The sequence below is a fragment of the Scaptodrosophila lebanonensis genome, unplaced genomic scaffold (genome assembly GCF_003285725.1).
Source record: "Scaptodrosophila lebanonensis strain 11010-0011.00,11010-0021.00 unplaced genomic scaffold, SlebRS2 tig00001410-arrow-pilon, whole genome shotgun sequence".
Taxonomy (NCBI): domain Eukaryota; kingdom Metazoa; phylum Arthropoda; class Insecta; order Diptera; family Drosophilidae; genus Scaptodrosophila; species Scaptodrosophila lebanonensis.
In genome coordinates this window covers 4327512-4345958 of record NW_022060738.1, presented here as the reverse complement: position 1 = coordinate 4345958, position 18447 = coordinate 4327512, and the positions used below count along the sequence as shown (strand labels likewise).

Here is an 18447-nt window from a genome sequence, read left to right as displayed (position 1 = left end):
GCGGTATAAACTGCTGCCACTTGTATTGCACCTAAAACCGATGTTAATAAGTTTCAAAATGCTTTGGATTATGCTCCCGCAGTTCATTAATATTATTTGTACCAATAAAATACTTTTTTTTATTAAATATTGTGTATTGCACACCTACATTAAACTGTCCTGAATATGTTAGGTCTGATTAAAATAAATAATATTTGTTGACGGTAATTAACCAAGCAACAAAACAATATGTAGGTTCGATTTCCGAGTAATATTATAATAATATTGTAAAAAAGACCCAGAAACAGAAGATTTCATGCCGCTGCTACATTTATATGCAAGGCAGGTTTCTATTTTATCTAAAGTCTACTGCATTTTAATCAAATGAAAGTATTAAATTAAATTGTTTCGCCTAACAGTTTTGTCTCTAGAAACCAGCTTTAAGCCCATTATTTTTGACATTCAGCGTAAAGCGGTCATAACTGTTGTTACAGCTGTTGCACCTATCCAAACATAAGACATATGTTTAAAGCTTAAAGCTTTTTATTGTATTTTTGTTTTGTTGTGAAATTAGGCGTTTTTATTTTGTGTAAAAACAGTAGAAGCAAACTTGAAATCAAATTAGTGCTCAAATTGCTATCAAAAACGAATGGAGTATGTAACAACAAATATGAAGGCTTTATCTGTTATAGAGAGTGAAAAAAGAAGCAGTTCTTCAGCATGGCCGGAAACACCAGTTCTGAATATTTCGGGAAAATTGAAACCATCCCAGAAACGTCGTAAGGCTCCGCTTTCATCCGCAGAAGAAGTCAACGTTAACACGTTCCCACTAATTCTAAGCAGAATTCTTTTAAAAAGTGATGAAGGTCCTTTACATCCTCCATCAAAAGAAAACTGGCTACAGTATGTAGGAGTGCTCTGCCTATTTAATAAAATTTCTAACGCACATATGTATCATATATTCTGCACTACCGAAAAATATGTTGGCATTGATTATGAAAAAGTGTCATTACTTTATAAAAAGAAGCCGCATATTTGTGAGCAGAATAGAATAACTCAGCCAGCAATTTGTGCTAGAGCGTTGTGTTTGCGCATTCGAAATACCTTTAAGGAATACAAATGGAATAATGAGGGAAATGTTTTTGAGACGTTACCTGGTGCTCACCACAACGTGGGTATGATATCGGCAAGAATTCATGAAATGGGGAAGGAGGAACTGAAAAAATTGCTCTATTATCTAAGGTTCTTATATGCTACGAAAATGTAGGGATAATGTAGATAATTATTGTGAGTGTGCTTAATTCACTAAGTTAGCTCAAATTGTATTAAGATAAGTACGTTTTTTTTTTTCAAAATAAAATTTGTTTGACTTGAAATTCCTTCTTAATTCTTTTACATACATATGCTTGTATGTACTTTAACAATGTCTTCTGTGAAAAGCTTTTTATTAGCAAATATTATCGCTTAAGGTGGAACGTTTTGTAGATAATAAATAAGAAGCGTTGGAACACTTTAAATACAATGGAGCATCTAAAAAAAGATTTAATTCGGGAAAAAAGGATCTCAACCCCAGTGCTCAGAATCTCTGCTGAAATAGCTGGGAAACGTCGAAGAAAACGAAATCAAAAAGAATACAAAATTTCACCTACACCGACACCCTCACCTAACGTCGATAGCAATACGTTTCCGATAATTCTGAGTAGAATAATACTGAAATCTGATGCAGCACCACCACATCCACCGTCAACTCGACAGTTTTTGGGAGCTCTCTGTATGGAAAACAAAACACAGTTGAAGTATATTTTTCACTTTTATTCTACGACCGATGACGAATTGGCCAAGGATTACCAACGAGTTAGGATGTCTTATGTGGCTCAACCAAACATGAGTTGTTTGTATGACTTTACAATTGAGACCATATGTGCACGCTCTTTTCAGAAAGAATGTCCGGGACTACAAATGGAATAAAGGGGGCACCGCCTTTGAGTCACTATCACTAGGCTATATGAACTGCGCGATGAGCTGTTAGAAAAGTTCATAAATTATTTAATGTTTTTGTATGCTACAAAAGGCTAAATAAAGAACAATGTATGCATTAAATATTTGATTTTGATTCTCAATTCTAAATAAATGTAACATAAGTTCAGCCGAAGTAGAATTTTTTCTATGTACACCTAGAAAACCTCGCGTTAAGATAAATTGTTTTTAACGAGACATGAACTCCATACAAATTATGGGGTTACGTTCCTAGATTTCGACAAATGCACAAAAAAGATTTGCTTTTTAAATTTCCGCTGTTTTTCCGCTGTCCAACCATCTTCGAAATTAACAAAAAGTTACTCCAAGTGTTGAATATTTATTATTAATAGATTAATCCTAATAAAAGGGAAAATATTTTCAAGGGTAAAAAATGTTAAAGCAGTTTAATATAAAATTTAAGATTCATTTCAAGATTATAGGCATTTTATCTAATTATAAACATTTTGTTTGTTTGTGGTGACCCTCTTGCTTGTAAAAGAAAGGGTTTGGGAATTGTAAATCACCGCTGGTCACAATTTCTTCCAATATCCTTTTAATGTTTTCTCCTTAAGCTCTTTTAGAGATGAAATAAACAATTCAAGGCAATAGGAAAGTACTGATTACCATCGATGGATTCAGTTTTAGTTGTATCCGAAATCCTGTATTAATTGCATAACCTGGGGGATACAACAACAAAAGAGAGTTAAAGTAATACGCTTCTTCTTAAAATAATCTAAACTTCTATAGTGTAATAACGATGTTTTTATCGTGTAAAAGGAAGCAAATTTTTAATCGTGTTAAACCGAGGCCGGATTAACAGAGGTCGAGTTAAGCGATTTGAATAAATGTCACATCGCGATCCATTTTAGCGAATTTCTATCACAAGTTTGACTCATTGTGAATTTCGAAACAATTCCCTCAAAAGCATATACATATGTTGTTTTAAAATATGCTAAAACAAATTGTAGAATGTACAATTCCGTTTTCACTTAAACTTATTTCTTAATAAACATTTTGTGTCCTGTTTTGTGAGTATGAAATTCCAATTTTCATGGATGTGTTTTGCTGTTATTTTTTCAACATATTTTTTACCCCTGTTTGTTAGGGAATTTTAAATTCAAATTATTAAGAATATGTAGGATTTTTGTAATTTCTTAACCCGTTATATTATGCGATTCATTGGAAATCGTTAACAGCAGCTGCAGCAAATGTTTTTGCAGAAAAGTTAACAGACGTTAAAGCCTTTTATTGTGTTAGGTTGTGAAATTACACGCTTTTAGTTAAATTGTATATTTTTATATACTACGAAAACAACTAATGAGAATATACAGAGTTCTGACTATGTATACTCGGAAATGCATTTATGTATAACTTTTTCATTGTTTAATTTTTAAATAAATGATTGTTGATGTCAATAAGGCGTTTAAAGCTTACGCATTATTACATCAATCAGTTGTAATCTCATAAAAGCTTAAAGCTTATTATTGTTTGTTTTGAAATCGTAAAGCTTCGAATGAACACATAAATGTATTGCTAGCGTGGTAAAATTTAGTAGTCTAGCGCACATAAGAGAATCAGGAGTGCATAAACCAAGTTCTATCAAATAAAATAATACAAATGGAGGAACTAAACTCAGGTTTAGACGCTGTTTTCATAGCAAAAAACAAAGAAGATACAATTAAAGAAACGCCAGTGCTTAAAATATCGGACGGAGCAAAATGGTCACGTAAAACGGATCGCAAGTCTAGGGCCGCTTGCGGGGCTCCAATAGTCGATGCTAACACATTCCCAGTGATTCTCAGCAAAATACTGTTGAGGTCGGATGATGCTCCCACAGTTTCGGGGCCGGAAGGATATTCGGATGTTGTTTATGTGCTCTGCCTGCTGAACAAAGCTGAAAATAGACGGTTTTATCATATGTTCTTCTCTAAGAAGAACTTTGAGCAAAAACGGAAAATGTATGCAAACAAGCCAAATATTCTGATATGGAGTACCATTTATGTCTCCACAATCTGTTCAAGACAGTTGTTTCGAAGCGTTCGAAAGCACTTCCACGATTGCAAATGGAATAAGGCAGGCGATATTTTTGAGACTCCAATGAGTGGTGAAAATTGTGAAAGGGAAGTTATAAAACGAATAGAAAACTTAAGTCAAGAGGAGATACTAAAGCTTTCAAATTATCTAAGATTTTTGTATAATACAAAGCGATAATTTATATTTTGGTCATAAAGTATAAGTAAATTATTTTCTGTTAAGCATTTTGAATATTGCACAACGTCACGCAACTGTATTAAATGTGTAAAATAAACTAAAGACATTTAATAATAACCTAAGTTCTAAAGAAAAGTTTGTTTTACTGGTGGTCCAAAAAAGAAATAAACAGCAGGCTAATCAAAGGTGGCAACGCCAATATTGCCAAAGCTTAACCAATTCATAAATATACTTTTAAACATTAAACTAAAAATTTCAAATAAAATTGGCGAGAGCGAATTTTTTAAATATAAATATCAACTTGCCAGAATAGTTGAAATAAATTTCACTTTTTATAAAGTGTGGCCACATCAACGAGTTAGCTTGCTTTCCAACACTGCCAAGCGCATGTGTTTGACTGCAAAGCCGGGTCCAAGCCAAAAAGGTCACATTGAAATTTAAGACGCTACATGCTTGTTTTACGGGGTTTCTTGCAGCCGCGCCCAAGTAGTCACCTGGTATCAATTGCAAATAAATTGGTGACGGCGAAAACCTTCAGACGTGCAAGCTCAACCACCAATAAAAACATGGGAGACAAAGGTGACAAGACAAACAAAATTGCATTGGACGAAGCAAAGAAACTAGCAGCTCGGACAGCTGTAGACGAGTGGATAACCGAAGACACAAAGGTTGTGGCCATAAAACCATAAAATGTAAATCTAATGTAATTATTTGTACATGTTTAGATTGTGGGTATTGGCAGCGGCAGTACTATAGTATTTGCCGTGCAGAGAATTGCGGAACGTGTTTGGAAAGAAGGTGCACTTTGCGACTTGATATGCGTGCCCACGTCCTTTCAGGCACGGCAACTCATCTTGGATTACAATCTGAACTTGGGAGACCTGGACCGCAATCCGATTATCGACATTGCAATCGATGGCGCCGACGAGGTGGATAGCCGTATGGTGCTCATCAAGGGCGGCGGCGGCTGCCTTTTGCAGGAGAAGATCGTGGCTTCGTGCGCCAAGCATCTGATCGTCATTGCAGACTACACAAAACGTTCGCTGCGTCTGGGGGAGCAGTGGTGCAAGGGCATACCAATCGAGGTGACACCAATAGCTCACGTACCGATTAAATTAAAAATTGAGGCGCTCTTTGGTGGCGAGGCGACGTTACGTATGGCTTTAGCGAAGGCAGGCCCCATTATTACTGATAGTGGAAACTTTCTGTTGGATTGGCGTTTTGTGGCTAAACGCGAATTTGATTGGGACGAAGTTAACCGTGCCCTAATGATGATTCCTGGCGTTGTGGAGACTGGATTGTTTGTTGATAATGCACATAAATGTTATTTTGGCATGGCCGATGGAACTGTAAAGGTCCAGAACAGATAATTCGACTTGCCATAGCCTGATATTAACTGGGATTAGTTTAAGATGTTCTTAAGTCATCTAAAAAAGATTTGTATGACGAAATATAAATGTAACTTAGGATAGTAGAATCCACCCACGATGCTGACTACTAAAAACCATTAGTTTGCAATACATTTCTGATTTTCAAGGTATTCTTCTAGACTTGTTCTTCTCTTGAGCTGTGCAGTAGTGATAAGATTACCGAAACGGTGTCAAATATCCTAAATGCTGCGTAAGCCGTTTGGCTAGCAGTGGGAGGGTCATAAAATCGTAGGCTAGTTTAACTTGTAACGGTTAGCTTAATTGTTTGCATGTCCAACATGTTTCCAAGTCAGGGGCAATGTTGCACAAAATAAAAGCTGCACCAGGCAGCTTTTACGAAAGGGCTTTTCCAAGTGTCCCAAAACTGTATGGTTTCAGTATATTGTTATATGTGTGCAATAATTTATGGCAATTTACCAAGTTACTGTTATACAGTAAGCGTTATAGCACACCCCGCCGCCATAAAAAGCTTGGTTTGCTTTTCGAATTGTGTGCCCCCGCCAATAGCTTTGGCAACATTTGATACCCCATGCTTGGCAACATGAGTCGAAGATGCTAAAAAAATCAAATTCGTTCAGTGATAAAGTGAGCTTCGTGCGCGCAAGTTCTCCGATACACATTTCTCCTTGCTCTCTCTCTTCTCCAAATCGGACTTTTCGGGTGTTTTCGTGTCGGTCGGGGTCGGTCGGTGACTCTGGATCGGTGTGTGGTGTGTTAAAAAAAAACAACAACAAAAACTCGTAATAACAGAAGCAACAGCAACACTATAACTAAGCCAAAACAATTGAAGTGCATATTTAGAAATTAGGTAAATTAAATAATTGTACGGCTCTGGAAGTATTCATTGCATCGAGTGTACTTAAAGCACAAATTTGTGCGTTCCATTAAAAATCGCGCGTTGAATTTTTGTGTGCGACGGCGGCTCTGGTTCCACATATAAACCAATAATAATCATTTTTAATAAAGGAGACGCAAAATCAAACCATCCGCGATGTGGCTAATTGGATTTATGCTAAATTCGGCCATCCTAACAGGTGAGTGAGCTGCAGGTGTTCTGGTGGGCGGCTTCTGGTCGAGCCTCTCGCCGTGGCTCGTTAATTTGAGAAGCGTCTGTTTTGAATTAGCCATAGGTTTTCATGACCTGGCTCGGCTCTGGCGCTGGTGCCGCTTTTATTTTACTAGACACATGTCCCACTTGACTTTATAGAGTATGGAGGGGCCGGGGTGGGGATGGGAATGGGGATGGGGGTGTGGGACCGTATGACTTGGCTGGTCTTACGTTCTGTTGTTTTTATTTTTGTTCCATGGACACTTATATTTTTTCTTTATTATGTTCGTTGACGCCTCGCCTCGCCTCGTCTTCTTTAGTGTTACGCGTGGTACGATAGTTTATGCATATATTGTTCTGTTGTTGTTGTTGTTTTCGTCTTTTCTATTGTTACGAACTCATCAATATTTTGCTGTAGTATTTGGCTTTCCAGCTCAAGTGATTCGTTGTTAATAGAAAATCAATGGTGCAAGTATAATGTTGCATATTTAGCTGCGCTCCTTGGTTATGAAAGTCAATCAATTTCCTTTCTAGAAAAATAGGCAATAGGAAATATAGTACATATAAGTATAGAGAGAATTTATTGTATATTATATAATAATAATAATAATATAATCCAAATTATATGTGACAATCAATAATAATCAAATTGAATATTGTTTATTGTTTACAACAGAATTGCTTTTTTAATTTCCACATCAATGTTTTTTTTTTTTTTTTTTTTTTTTTTTTTTTTTTTTTTGTAAAAAATGTATATATAATTTATTAAACTAGTTTTCTACTACCAATATGGCAGCTGAAGCTAGTTGAAAGTTAGGGAATACAAAAGTTGTCTATAGTAAGCATCTATAGGACGCACTTACATCTATGTATATACAATATTTACAATGTTTTACATTAAAAATGAAATTATATTTTATGATATATATTATATATTTTATACAAGGGATCTTGTGGGGAGATCCTTTGGATGGCACTTCTTCAGTCTTCTCCTCTTGGGTTTGGATAGGAGCCGCCTCGCTAGTGCGTTGGGGTGACTGCCGAGTCGCTTCCCGTAATTGCTTGCGGGCATTTGAATGACATCGCCAACCTTGGGGACACATAAGTCTCTTTCGATGTCCCTAGTGCGCATATACCAGGGAGCGTTGAATCACATCAAGTTATGGCTTGACGATTTTGAAGTACTTTCTAGAATTATCAACTGTTTTTGAATATCGTTTTCATAACTAATTGTCTTGGACGTTATTTAGAAATTTCGCTTCAACTTAACTAACCAAACGGTATTAAAGCCATATTCTAACCAAATTTGATTTACATTTCATTCGGCCTGCAGGTGGAATGAGATGTTAGCACAATACTACACAATTATAATACGTTTCTAATTAAATATAGTGCATCTATTAAATATAATTTAATGTAGTTAACCAAACATCGTGTCTAATAGGTATATTATTGGGTGCAATTTATATTTTTTCATATATTTTATAATATTCGACAGGTGTTCGAGATACAGTATTCTATTTCAGTTATTTTTCGTATCAGTATGAAAACAGTTGAGCTCCATGAATGCTTATAAGACAGTGCGAAATTACGTTATTTATCTTTTTTTACTTCATATTATTTGTTGAGCTATGAGTTGCGTGTTAACAGAGTAAATATGAAATAAATAAAATGAAAATAAATATGAAAGCCACGATTTATTATTTGATTGCCCTGCGTACATTTTTTCTTATGTACATAAATGCTGATTTCTTTAAAAAACAAGTTGATGATTTTCTCTTAAATACATGTTCAACCCACTCAGCTTGTATTTTCTGCTCGTTTGTAACCCTTCACAGTGACTCCAATAATCTCTACTTTTTTGAACCGGCGTGGACCACCTACGATTGTATAATCTTGTTCCATCTTGCCCGTACGTTTATGCTTCTGGCGTTAAGCGGACTTTTTAAGCATCCTTTTATGCCAGGCTTAACATAACATACAGATACTTCACAATTTGCACCAAGCCGTTCGTCAAGCGACACTTCCATTACTGACAGACACTTCAATCTGCATGCTCCACATTTATGTGGCAGCATCCAACGTCGACACTCCACTCCACACCACCCCACTGGGCTGCCTTTTAACTCTTTGCCAGAGCTGACACAACAAATATTTAATTTAAACGGTGTTTTTTTTTTTTGCCGTTGCTGCAGTGGAATATTTTTGTTCGCTCTCTCCTCTTAACTGTGCATCAGTGCCTTGGCTTACTCTGTTGTTGCCCCACTTGCGGTTTTGTTTAATTACGCATATTACTCCACCATCCGTGCTGCTGACCAGGCTCCTCTTTCCCTGCTCTGCCCTTGGCTCGTCGACCCATGTTGGTGCCGCTGCCTGCCATTGCGGTCACTTATACGAGTGTCTTTGGTTTGGCAGAGCTTCGTAGCTGTTGCTGCTCTTGAGTCTTGTCAACAGCAGCGCGCACTTCCGCTGCATCGTCCAGCCCAAAGCAGATCCGACCAGAACAGCCTGCTGCGGTTGCCGAGCATTTCCGCTTGCCATGATTGTCAAGTAACCGCTGAGTCGTCGCTGTTCGTCCAACTGTCCAACAGTCCGGCTGCCAGGCTTCTTTTAGGTATTACACTAAAAGATAGTTCATAGTTCATACCATTTATGAAACAAATTTTATGTTAATTACATTTGCTTGCAAACAAGTGAGAAAGACTAAATGAAAAATGCTATTCGGGAGGGACGTGTTTGGGTGTTAAAAGCTGGTCGTCTAGTCTCCTAAAAAAACTATACATATACATACATATATAGTATTTTGGGAGATTATGTATAATGACATCTTGCTGTGTCTTTTTTTCGGTTGGGTGATCCTTTGAAGGTAGGTAGAGAGGGGAGGAAGTGTGGATTTGAATGTGTAGGATTGTTCAATAAAATTTAGGATTTTCGTTGTGTATGTAAAGTGTCTTATTAACTAACCCAGGTTTGATTGCATTAAAGTTAAGGCAAATAAAATAAGCATTTATCATAATTTGGAATTTTTTTGGAATGCTTTCTATACTCTTTGGGGTAAATTTTCAGCAGGGACTTACGCAATTAATAATCAAAGTATTTTGTTTACATGGAAGAACAAAACGTATTATTAGATGAATTTAATAACTGCTTAGTCAGAATTGTGTTTCAGTGGAGAACGGTGTGTCCCAGCAACGGACAACAAGAAAATAGCGCGCTATAGCAGAGCTTGCTTGAAAAAAGGGGAAAAGGAAACGGAAACGCTGTCGTCAGGTGTTAATTGCTATTAATAGAAGTATCACTAGCTGATTAGAGACTTATGCTCGATTCGAACTAGGCAAATCCAATTGGCTTACAACTGAGTTGTTTCAGTGTAAATATCTTGTTAATTGCTGCGCTTCAGATAACAGCACTTAGTATTGAATTTCGCGACTCAGACCACAATAATTTATGCTTCATCGCATTGCTTTAATGGTCTGGTTCTTTGCACTTAAAGTCCGCTCGTTACTTCCGCTCGACTGCCGGCGAATATCCACGCATCGGGCATTTTGCTTATTTTCCATATTTTTGCAGTAAATTGCAGAAATTAGCCCAAAAAGCAAATGCGCCGTGGACCAGGCCAGGCCAAAGGGTCAGTTGTAATGAGCACATGGCTATCATAAATTAGCTCACATGCGTTTGGCCAGTCGCCAGTGGCGATAGAGAGCGGATGGAAATGGGCAGAGCCTGGCCCAGAGGCAGCATCATTAGTTTTTTGCCCAGCACGCTGCTGGATCATTAATTTTGGCCGGCACTGTAGACAAGCTGTATGTGCGCGTCTAATTGAGGGAAAGGTCAGCGTCGCATCGATTTAATTCGTACCCTCTGCAAATCGAAACAAAAACAAAAGCACAAACAGAATAAGTAGCTGGTGTCAATGGCTTTTGCTTGGTGTGGTTCTCTTATTTGTTTTTGGGGGCAGATTGTATTTGACAAATAAAATTATCGGGAGCAACTGATAGTGTCGAGCTCTGTCTGACTAGGAGCTGCGGACTTCCTCCGATATGGTTTTAGATATATTTTCTATTCTACCATTATTATTTTTAGTCGAAATATGTAAAGAAACTATAAGCTATGTATTTAAACATTTATTTCGGCCTTATAGACATGAAACACACTGGAGTTAACATTAGGAAATGCCATTGACTAGTTCACAAAATAGTTGAATAGAAATAAGCACACATTTATTTTATCGCCGTTTGTTTTATTAGACAGTCGTATTTGAGGTGCTTCAGCGCTTCGATTGCTTCCGGTTCCTTGTAGCTGCCCTCTGTTGTGATGTCATGGATAGCCACTAAGCAGTGACCTGTGATTAGGCCCGTTAAGAGTCTGTATTCCTTTCTCTGGAGTTGCACGAGTGACTTTGTCATCTATACCCTTACATATTGTTTGAGAGATTTAACAGTTGGAATTTTTTTTCGATTGCCTACCAACGTTCCTCAAGGCGCTTTGTTCCTAGCTGATGTGGAGAGATTTGAATGCGGTTTCTGCTTGTCTCGATGAGCTTTGTTCAGTTCGCAATGTCCCAATGGCTGGAAATCGAGTAGATGTGTACCGTTTTGTCGGCATTTAGTTTGTCTATCGCCTACCTGCTGCCTCTACCTACCTCTTCATGCGGTCTGCATAGATTTTGTTGCTGTCTGGTAGTCCAAAAAATATTTGATGGGCTGTTCTATGATCGGCAGCCTTATAGCCTTTTCCTCTTGCTTCCTTGGACGTTACTGTACAGTAGTCGGGCAGTTTGTACGATTCAAGCTCAGGATATGACTGCCCAACTTCCTGTCTCCATCTTTCAGCCGTCTGTTTATATATTAGTGGTGCCTTGGTCCATTCCTGAGCGACAGTTAACTGGTTCCATGCCTATTGGTGTGCAGAAATGTTACTTCTTAGCTCCCTGTCGATCGAACTGTAATCGTAGCTTTGTCGGGAAAACCTTCTTGGCTTTCATGAATGTCTAGTGAAGTGACTTCAAGCAGCATCTCTTTGGTTAGGGTGGGTCACATATGAGTGCCGGCCATTGGGTATTTCTCTGTGACTACCCACCATACCAGTACACCAGTAGATAGCATGCCACACCACTGAGATGAAGATCCAATGCACCAATGGGCGGGATGCCCCAAGCACTACTCAGCTTTGCATTTTTCAACTTTTCTTCAACAATAGCGCTCCAAGGCCGTTGTGTAGTACGCCAAGGTATTTTACTTTTTTTGGGGGGTATTGTTTTCACCCTTGGCGGGTTCCATCTCGGTACCTTGTGTATGTTAGTGAAGAAAATGAATTCCGCTTGTCCGCATTGGTACTAAGTCCGACGTATTCTATATACAATGCTGTTCATATGATATAAGTATGGATGAGCACCGCGCTTGTACCACTCAGCTTAGTTCGAGACAATGCGTGCCATTTAACCCCACAATGCCCCACCTACTGCATTGCAATGTTCCCAACGCTGAACATGATAAATTGCCACTTGACTTTGCATATTTCTGCTGTCAACCGTTCGGCCCACTCATGGAAGCCCCTCCCCTCCCACATACTCGCATGCGTGCTCGTAACTATCACAACTCAGATGCCACAAACTGTCTCGAGCCACTTGTTTATTATCTATTGAATTTGTTAAACTTTTACCAGTTGCTTGAACTTTGACTTTCATGTGTGTAGCTGCGGGCAGTTTTAGGTGCATGCTCGTACTGTATTTGTATTTACAGATATACATATACTATACATACATATATGTAAGTATATATCAGTATCACCTTGACATCTTTTGAGTTTGTTGGAAACGGGCAGCTCTTTACAATCCGAACCCAAAAATACAACAAGTGACTAGCCTTTGTAACTATTCGCAGGCGCTTCAAGTGTGTGCCTTCTCTGCGTACAAGTATATATAAACACAAGTACACTTAGAGAAAAGATCCGGTGGCTCACTCTCAAATCAAGAACGTTAAAGTATTAATAGTAATAGGCTGTCTTATGACACCCGCACCAACAAGTACGGACAGTGAAATACCCTTTATGAAAAAAAAGTTGTATATGCGTTATCGAAGAGCGAACCTGGTAATCCAGCTTGTGGGCGTTTTAAGTGATTTGTATAATAATGTTTATAAAATAAACCGATTTTTTTGAAAACGAAGGTAGAGAACGTATGCAAAGTTTATGTTATATAGCTTTAATTCTAAAGTACTACAGATGGACAGTATTCTGTAGGGAGGAAAGGCGAAAAGAAGGAAATAGAAGGAGGACGGACGGCTAGATAGACGGACATATCTACATCGATTTGTAAAGTCATGCTGGTATTCTTTATAGGTTCAGAGATCCATTATTCTGCTTGAAAAATACTTTGCACAATCTTAGTCCTTAATCCTGTTTTCCCTTCGGGTACAGGGTATACAAATGTATTTGGAAGTAAGTATTATTTTTTTTTTTCGTTTTGAATTTATAAAAGACATACCCTACAAGTTACCCAAAAAACTTTTCCACTTTTAAATAACGTATGCATAAATACATACACACATCGGTCATTAAAAGAAAAAAATATAGTGTAAAATTTTATAAAATGGGCATTCTTGTTGGGGTTTAAAAAGTTACCTAAAAAATTAAAGCTTATCATTAGATGCTGTGTATGAAGACAGAACTAGACTAGAAAAGTAAAGACTGCATTCCCATAGTATTTGACGATCACAATTCGTACTATATAGTGAGCCATTGGGTTGGAATTAGCTTTCCAACAAACTCAAAAGATTTTAAGGTGTTACTGATATATACTTACATATATGTATAGTATATGTATATCTTTGCTTTTACCTTTATCGATATTAAAGTTACGTACGTAGCTAAGAAAGAATCGTCTTATTATTCACTTATTCACTTCACTACTTTATATTTTAAATTTGCGTAAAAAAATTGAACGCGCTTAATGAGTACGATTAGAAATATTTCAGTGCGGAAAATATTAAGTCTGTTGGTTAATGTTTCGACTTATCTGTCTGGAAATATTCGTTATATTTTTGTCAAAATGTATTTACAAGTGTAATATGTATGTATGTGTGTGTGTGTGTGTACTACAAGTATATACCGCATAACTGACACACGCAAAAGTCTACTGTCACCCGCATCCTCATCATGTGCATGAGCATGGTTGTGAGCCTGCGAGTCTTCCCCATGTGTGCCCGTCCATGTCAACACTGAGCCATTTTTTATACATTTTTCCTTAGCTACTGTTTCTCCATTCATTCATATTATGTGAGTTTGTGTGGATGTACTGTTATTTCCCTTTTTAAAATCCGACAGCCACTCTCCGTTGAGTGGCTGTCAGGTGTCAGCCGCGCATTTGTGTGTGTAAATGACACTAGCTAGCGTCTGGAGTGTGTGTAATGCGGACCAGCAACGAAGGCAGCGCACACACACACATACACACACACACACACACACACACACACACATAGATTTGCATGTGCGTGTATGTGAATGGCATGTGTATGCATGACATATGTGTCAAGTGCTGCCCGACTGGGTCGCTGCATCTGGGCACATCTTGGCAATTTGTTGACTTTTTGGCTACCCAACGTTAAAGTGAAAGATAGAGACTAAAGGACAGACCATTTACGACTTTTCTCTCTCGGCTCACAGGTTTGTGTGATTCTTTCTTCGCTGAACTCTATTTGATTGAAAAGACCGATCGCGGATCCAAATATCTATGAAATTGCTTTCCCCACTCCCTCCTCCTTAAGAGTTTTAAAATTTGTAAATTACAAAGTAAGCATCACTTTTAATTCATAATAATTCAAAAGTATGATGCAGCCATATTTAAATAGGTGTGGTTGGACTCCACATTTGATAAAAAAGTATGAATGGCAAATTGGAAATTGAAAATTAATGCAAATATCTGACATTTTTGTGGATAAGTGGAAACATTATATTTTCCATTTGAACATACTGAATGAGGTTTGAGAGAGTGTGATGCCTTTATTGGACAGTAAATACAAATTAAATTGATATATCAGCAACAGTAGTAGAAGAACAAAGAATTTAAAGAAATTGAAAACAATTCAAATAATAATTTAAAAAAGGAGCCTCAAGACAAAAACTATCACTAAAAAGTGATTTATAGCGCGCAGATAATAGGTCGAAGCGAACTAGGTCAGATCTTGTTATCATACAAGTATGTACGAAATGATTTGGCAAGAGTTTTGTTTTTGTAGTCATACCTGCTTGTTTTGCATCTCTAGTTACCCTGGATGACCAAACGAAGATACATTTTTTGTTCGGTACATTTGCATCAAGTGAGAGTGTCATGAGTGCCGCAATCAAATGGTTGACTAATTGAAATCAACTGCTCTTGAACATTGCAACTGACTAACTTTGTTGCTCTTGCACTGCTGGGTGACACTTGAACAAATTGTAACAACAATTGGCACTCCCGGCGACACAACTATGACGCGCCACGCTCTCAGTTCCTCACAAATCATTGCTCTTGTCAACATTTGTTGCATCTGCGCTGGGAGAGGGTCAACGAGATGAAAACACAATGAAGTATTCCAGCTTCAATTCAATTTGTTGTGTGCTGTTGGCTTTGTTTATAATTAAATGAATTTCTCATTAATTAAATGGGTTTCCCTTCTCTCTTTTTTTGCATAAAGCCCAAATCAACCAACCACAAAGGGTGCGCGCTGATGTTTCAATTTCTGTTAGAGTTGGGCGAGCTCATACATATATACTACAAGTATATGAGTATATATATACATACAAACATGCATACCAATCCATACACATGTCACATTTATCATCAATTAACCTAAGACCCGCGCATTGAGCAATAAAAGCCTTCTCGCTGCTGGCCCATGAGTCAAAGTAAAGCCAAACGAGGCAATAATGGGTTAATAACAGCATGAAGAACAAATCAAATTGGAACTTATAGCGCACCTCGCAAATGATTCACTGGCAATGAAATTAGAAAATTCTTCAATAAAAAAGATAAATGTAGGGACAGCTGTGTTCCCCAACATTTTCCTTTGTTTTTAGGAAAAGTTTGGTCAGGCAGCCAACGAATTTAGGTTTTCGAATTCGAGAAGTACAATATTTATAATTATTCAAACTGCAAGAATTAACATATAACTTTGGCAATTAATTTGATTGGCATATTGGTATTTGGAAAGTTGGATTTTTATTTCTAAATTATTTATATTTCTGACTATTCTATTCACGCATAATATTTTATGCTTCCTTTAATAAAAAAAACATTGAAAATTGTCAATTCTTTTATTTATATATACAATTTATTCGTAGTTTTTGCCTCAATCTTGACTATTGATTACAAAATTTGTTGGTCTAACAATATGAGGTAAAACATTGTTACATAAATCAACCTTCAAAGAGGTTTGAAATAAATATGAAAATAATAAAACATGACAATTCTTAAAAATATATTAAAAAAAAAAAATCAAAAATATATATAAGTAGACAAGGGCTCTTTAATTTCTGGGGGACTATTTTTTTGGATCATAAATGATGGAGAACAAAAAATGTATTACAGTGCATTCAGAGGCCTATGACATTTTAATAAAATAGTGAGCTGCTTATTTTTGTAGTTGTACAATATTATTAGATATGATTGAATTTGAAGAATTTTCTGACCATTTGTTTTTAATTTTTAAAGCAGAGACATGTCTGCTTTGATTCCGTCGCTCACGCTGATCAAGTTTAAATATTAATTGTGTTAATTGCAGAAATCAGATTACTCCAAGAATATCTCTTACAAATGCTTTAATAAGAGCGATAATAGTCATCCATATGGAATGCGCAAATTTTGTTATGCTTGGGCGTGATATCATTTAATTAATGGTTAACAAAAACAATTTGCAATACAATTAATGGCTGACAAGTAACTCCCAATAAGCGTAAATGAAATGAATACCGCATCAGGCGAATTTTAACCATTTTTAATTGATGTTTATGCATTGCATTTAAAATGAATGGGGACCACTGGTTGTTGGTTGGTTGGGTGGATGGCTGGATGGCTGGTTGGTTGGTTGGTTTGTCGTATCGCGCTTCGCATGAACTTCGCCAAGGGGGCCTTGCGAAAAAAATATCGCTAACAATAATCGATTTGCATGTGTTTTCAATAAAAACAAGAACAAAAGCAGCGAGCACAACAACCAAAGCTACAATACGGAAAACACGAACAAAAATCAGCAATTTCATTTGAGCCGCAAACTGTTTTATGGCTTGGCCCGGCCGGCACTTTTGTCGATTTTGATTCGCTTTATGTTGACCGTGCTCTGATTTATTGATTGTGGCTACATATATAATCATTGCTGGATGCACATATAAAAACTGGTGGCCAGAATTGAAAATGATATTAAAGCATATAAAAACACAATCAATTTCAAACAGTTGCAAAAAGTTTAAATTACCATTAATTGAATAAAAAGTCCTACATTACATGAAAGTGATACAGAGTTTGTGCAATTGAGGACATGCCAAGAAGTTCGCGAAAATAATTAAGTAGTTTGGCAAAAACACAAAACCACACACATTTTTTAAATGATTAAGTTGGCTTTGAAAAAAAAAAAAACACTCCGCTTACATGGCTTATTTTATTTTAAACTTGTAATACAACAAGTACTATATGTATTAAAAATGTATATTATTGTATAACCAACAAATATTGAATTTTATTTTGCAATTTTTTGTATTTACAAAAGAAAAAGATTTAACTTTGTGTGAAATTTATAGGGCGGTTGCAAAAAGAAATATCCAAAATACATTCCGTATGAATGAAAAAAATGAGCCACATAAAAAATGCAGCACATAATGCCACATGACCCGACCGACTCGACTCGACTCGACTCGACGCATTCTCATTCCCATTCACGTCCACACCCACGTATGCAAAAAAGTAGAAAGTAGAAAAAAGTAGAAATAAAATAAATGCGCGCATTGTCTGGCAAAGGCAAATAAAGCGAAAAAACAAAGATGATGAAGAAAAACGCCAAACCGACAGTTATTACAAAGCAGTTGGAGTAGCGGCAGCGGCGACCCAACGAGGGGCAAGTGGTGTAAAGTGCCTCAGACTATACTTGTATACATAGTACAGTGCGTGTCATATCCCTAGGACACTCGACTGCCTATAATTTACTGAAGGTCTGCGTCTAATGTTACTACTAAACAGCATCATTTTATTCAAGTAGTAATTGGTAGCTAAATTAATGCACGCAAGGATATAAATAGTTTTCTTTGCGATAAAGTGTGCCTGAATAAAGCGCTTAAGGGTCCATAAATAGAGTTTATTTAGACTATTCCTTCATGAAAATTGTGGACCGTTAAATGTATTTTTACTAAGCCTTACAACTTATTTTCTTATTGATTTGATTTCAATGTAAATGTGGCTTCTCTTTGCTGCTATTCGAAACTCTCACTTATTTGTTACAAAGTATGAACACATAGAAAATTAAAATTATGCAAATTAAATATGCATTAGTTGCATTATTATAAAGCAGTTGCAATAAAGGGAACTCTTTCCTTAATGGCCTGCAAAATTATTTCAGCTGCAATTACTAAGAGGCAGAAAATGGACAATTTTAAAATATTTACATCGATCATAAACAGATATTTTTTCGAAATTACTGCAAACTATAACAAGTACTGTTTTCGTTTAATATAAAAAAATATTTAACATTAAAAAGGAGTGGCCCAAAAGTTTTCTTTCTCTTACCAATCGAGTCGATA

General features: G+C 36.8%; 3 protein-coding genes across 3 annotated transcripts in view; all 3 read left to right on the top strand.

Annotated features, from left to right (window-relative positions):
* The first annotated feature begins 616 nt into the window (after positions 1–616).
* LOC115630669 lies at positions 617–1458 on the top strand. Its single transcript, XM_030527312.1, has one exon. It carries the CDS (start codon positions 629–631, stop codon positions 1244–1246), a length of 618 nt encoding a protein of 205 aa, XP_030383172.1. The 5' UTR covers positions 617–628; the 3' UTR covers positions 1247–1458.
* A 3067-nt stretch (positions 1459–4525) lies between these two features.
* Positions 4526–5697, top strand: LOC115630600 (ribose-5-phosphate isomerase). The gene is made up of 2 exons (XM_030527220.1): positions 4526–4877; positions 4935–5697. The coding sequence occupies exons 1-2, from the start codon at positions 4659–4661 to the stop codon at positions 5577–5579; spliced, it is 864 nt and encodes a 287-aa protein (XP_030383080.1). The 5' UTR covers positions 4526–4658; the 3' UTR covers positions 5580–5697.
* Positions 5698–6253: 556 nt separating this feature from the next.
* The window catches only part of LOC115630535 (igLON family member 5), a 95852-nt gene continuing 83658 nt past the window's right edge, over positions 6254–18447 (top strand). The window contains exon 1 of the mRNA XM_030527141.1: positions 6254–6673. Within this exon, the coding sequence (XP_030383001.1) occupies positions 6631–6673 (43 nt within the window). The 5' untranslated portion in view covers positions 6254–6630. The remainder of the gene's footprint in view (positions 6674–18447) is intronic.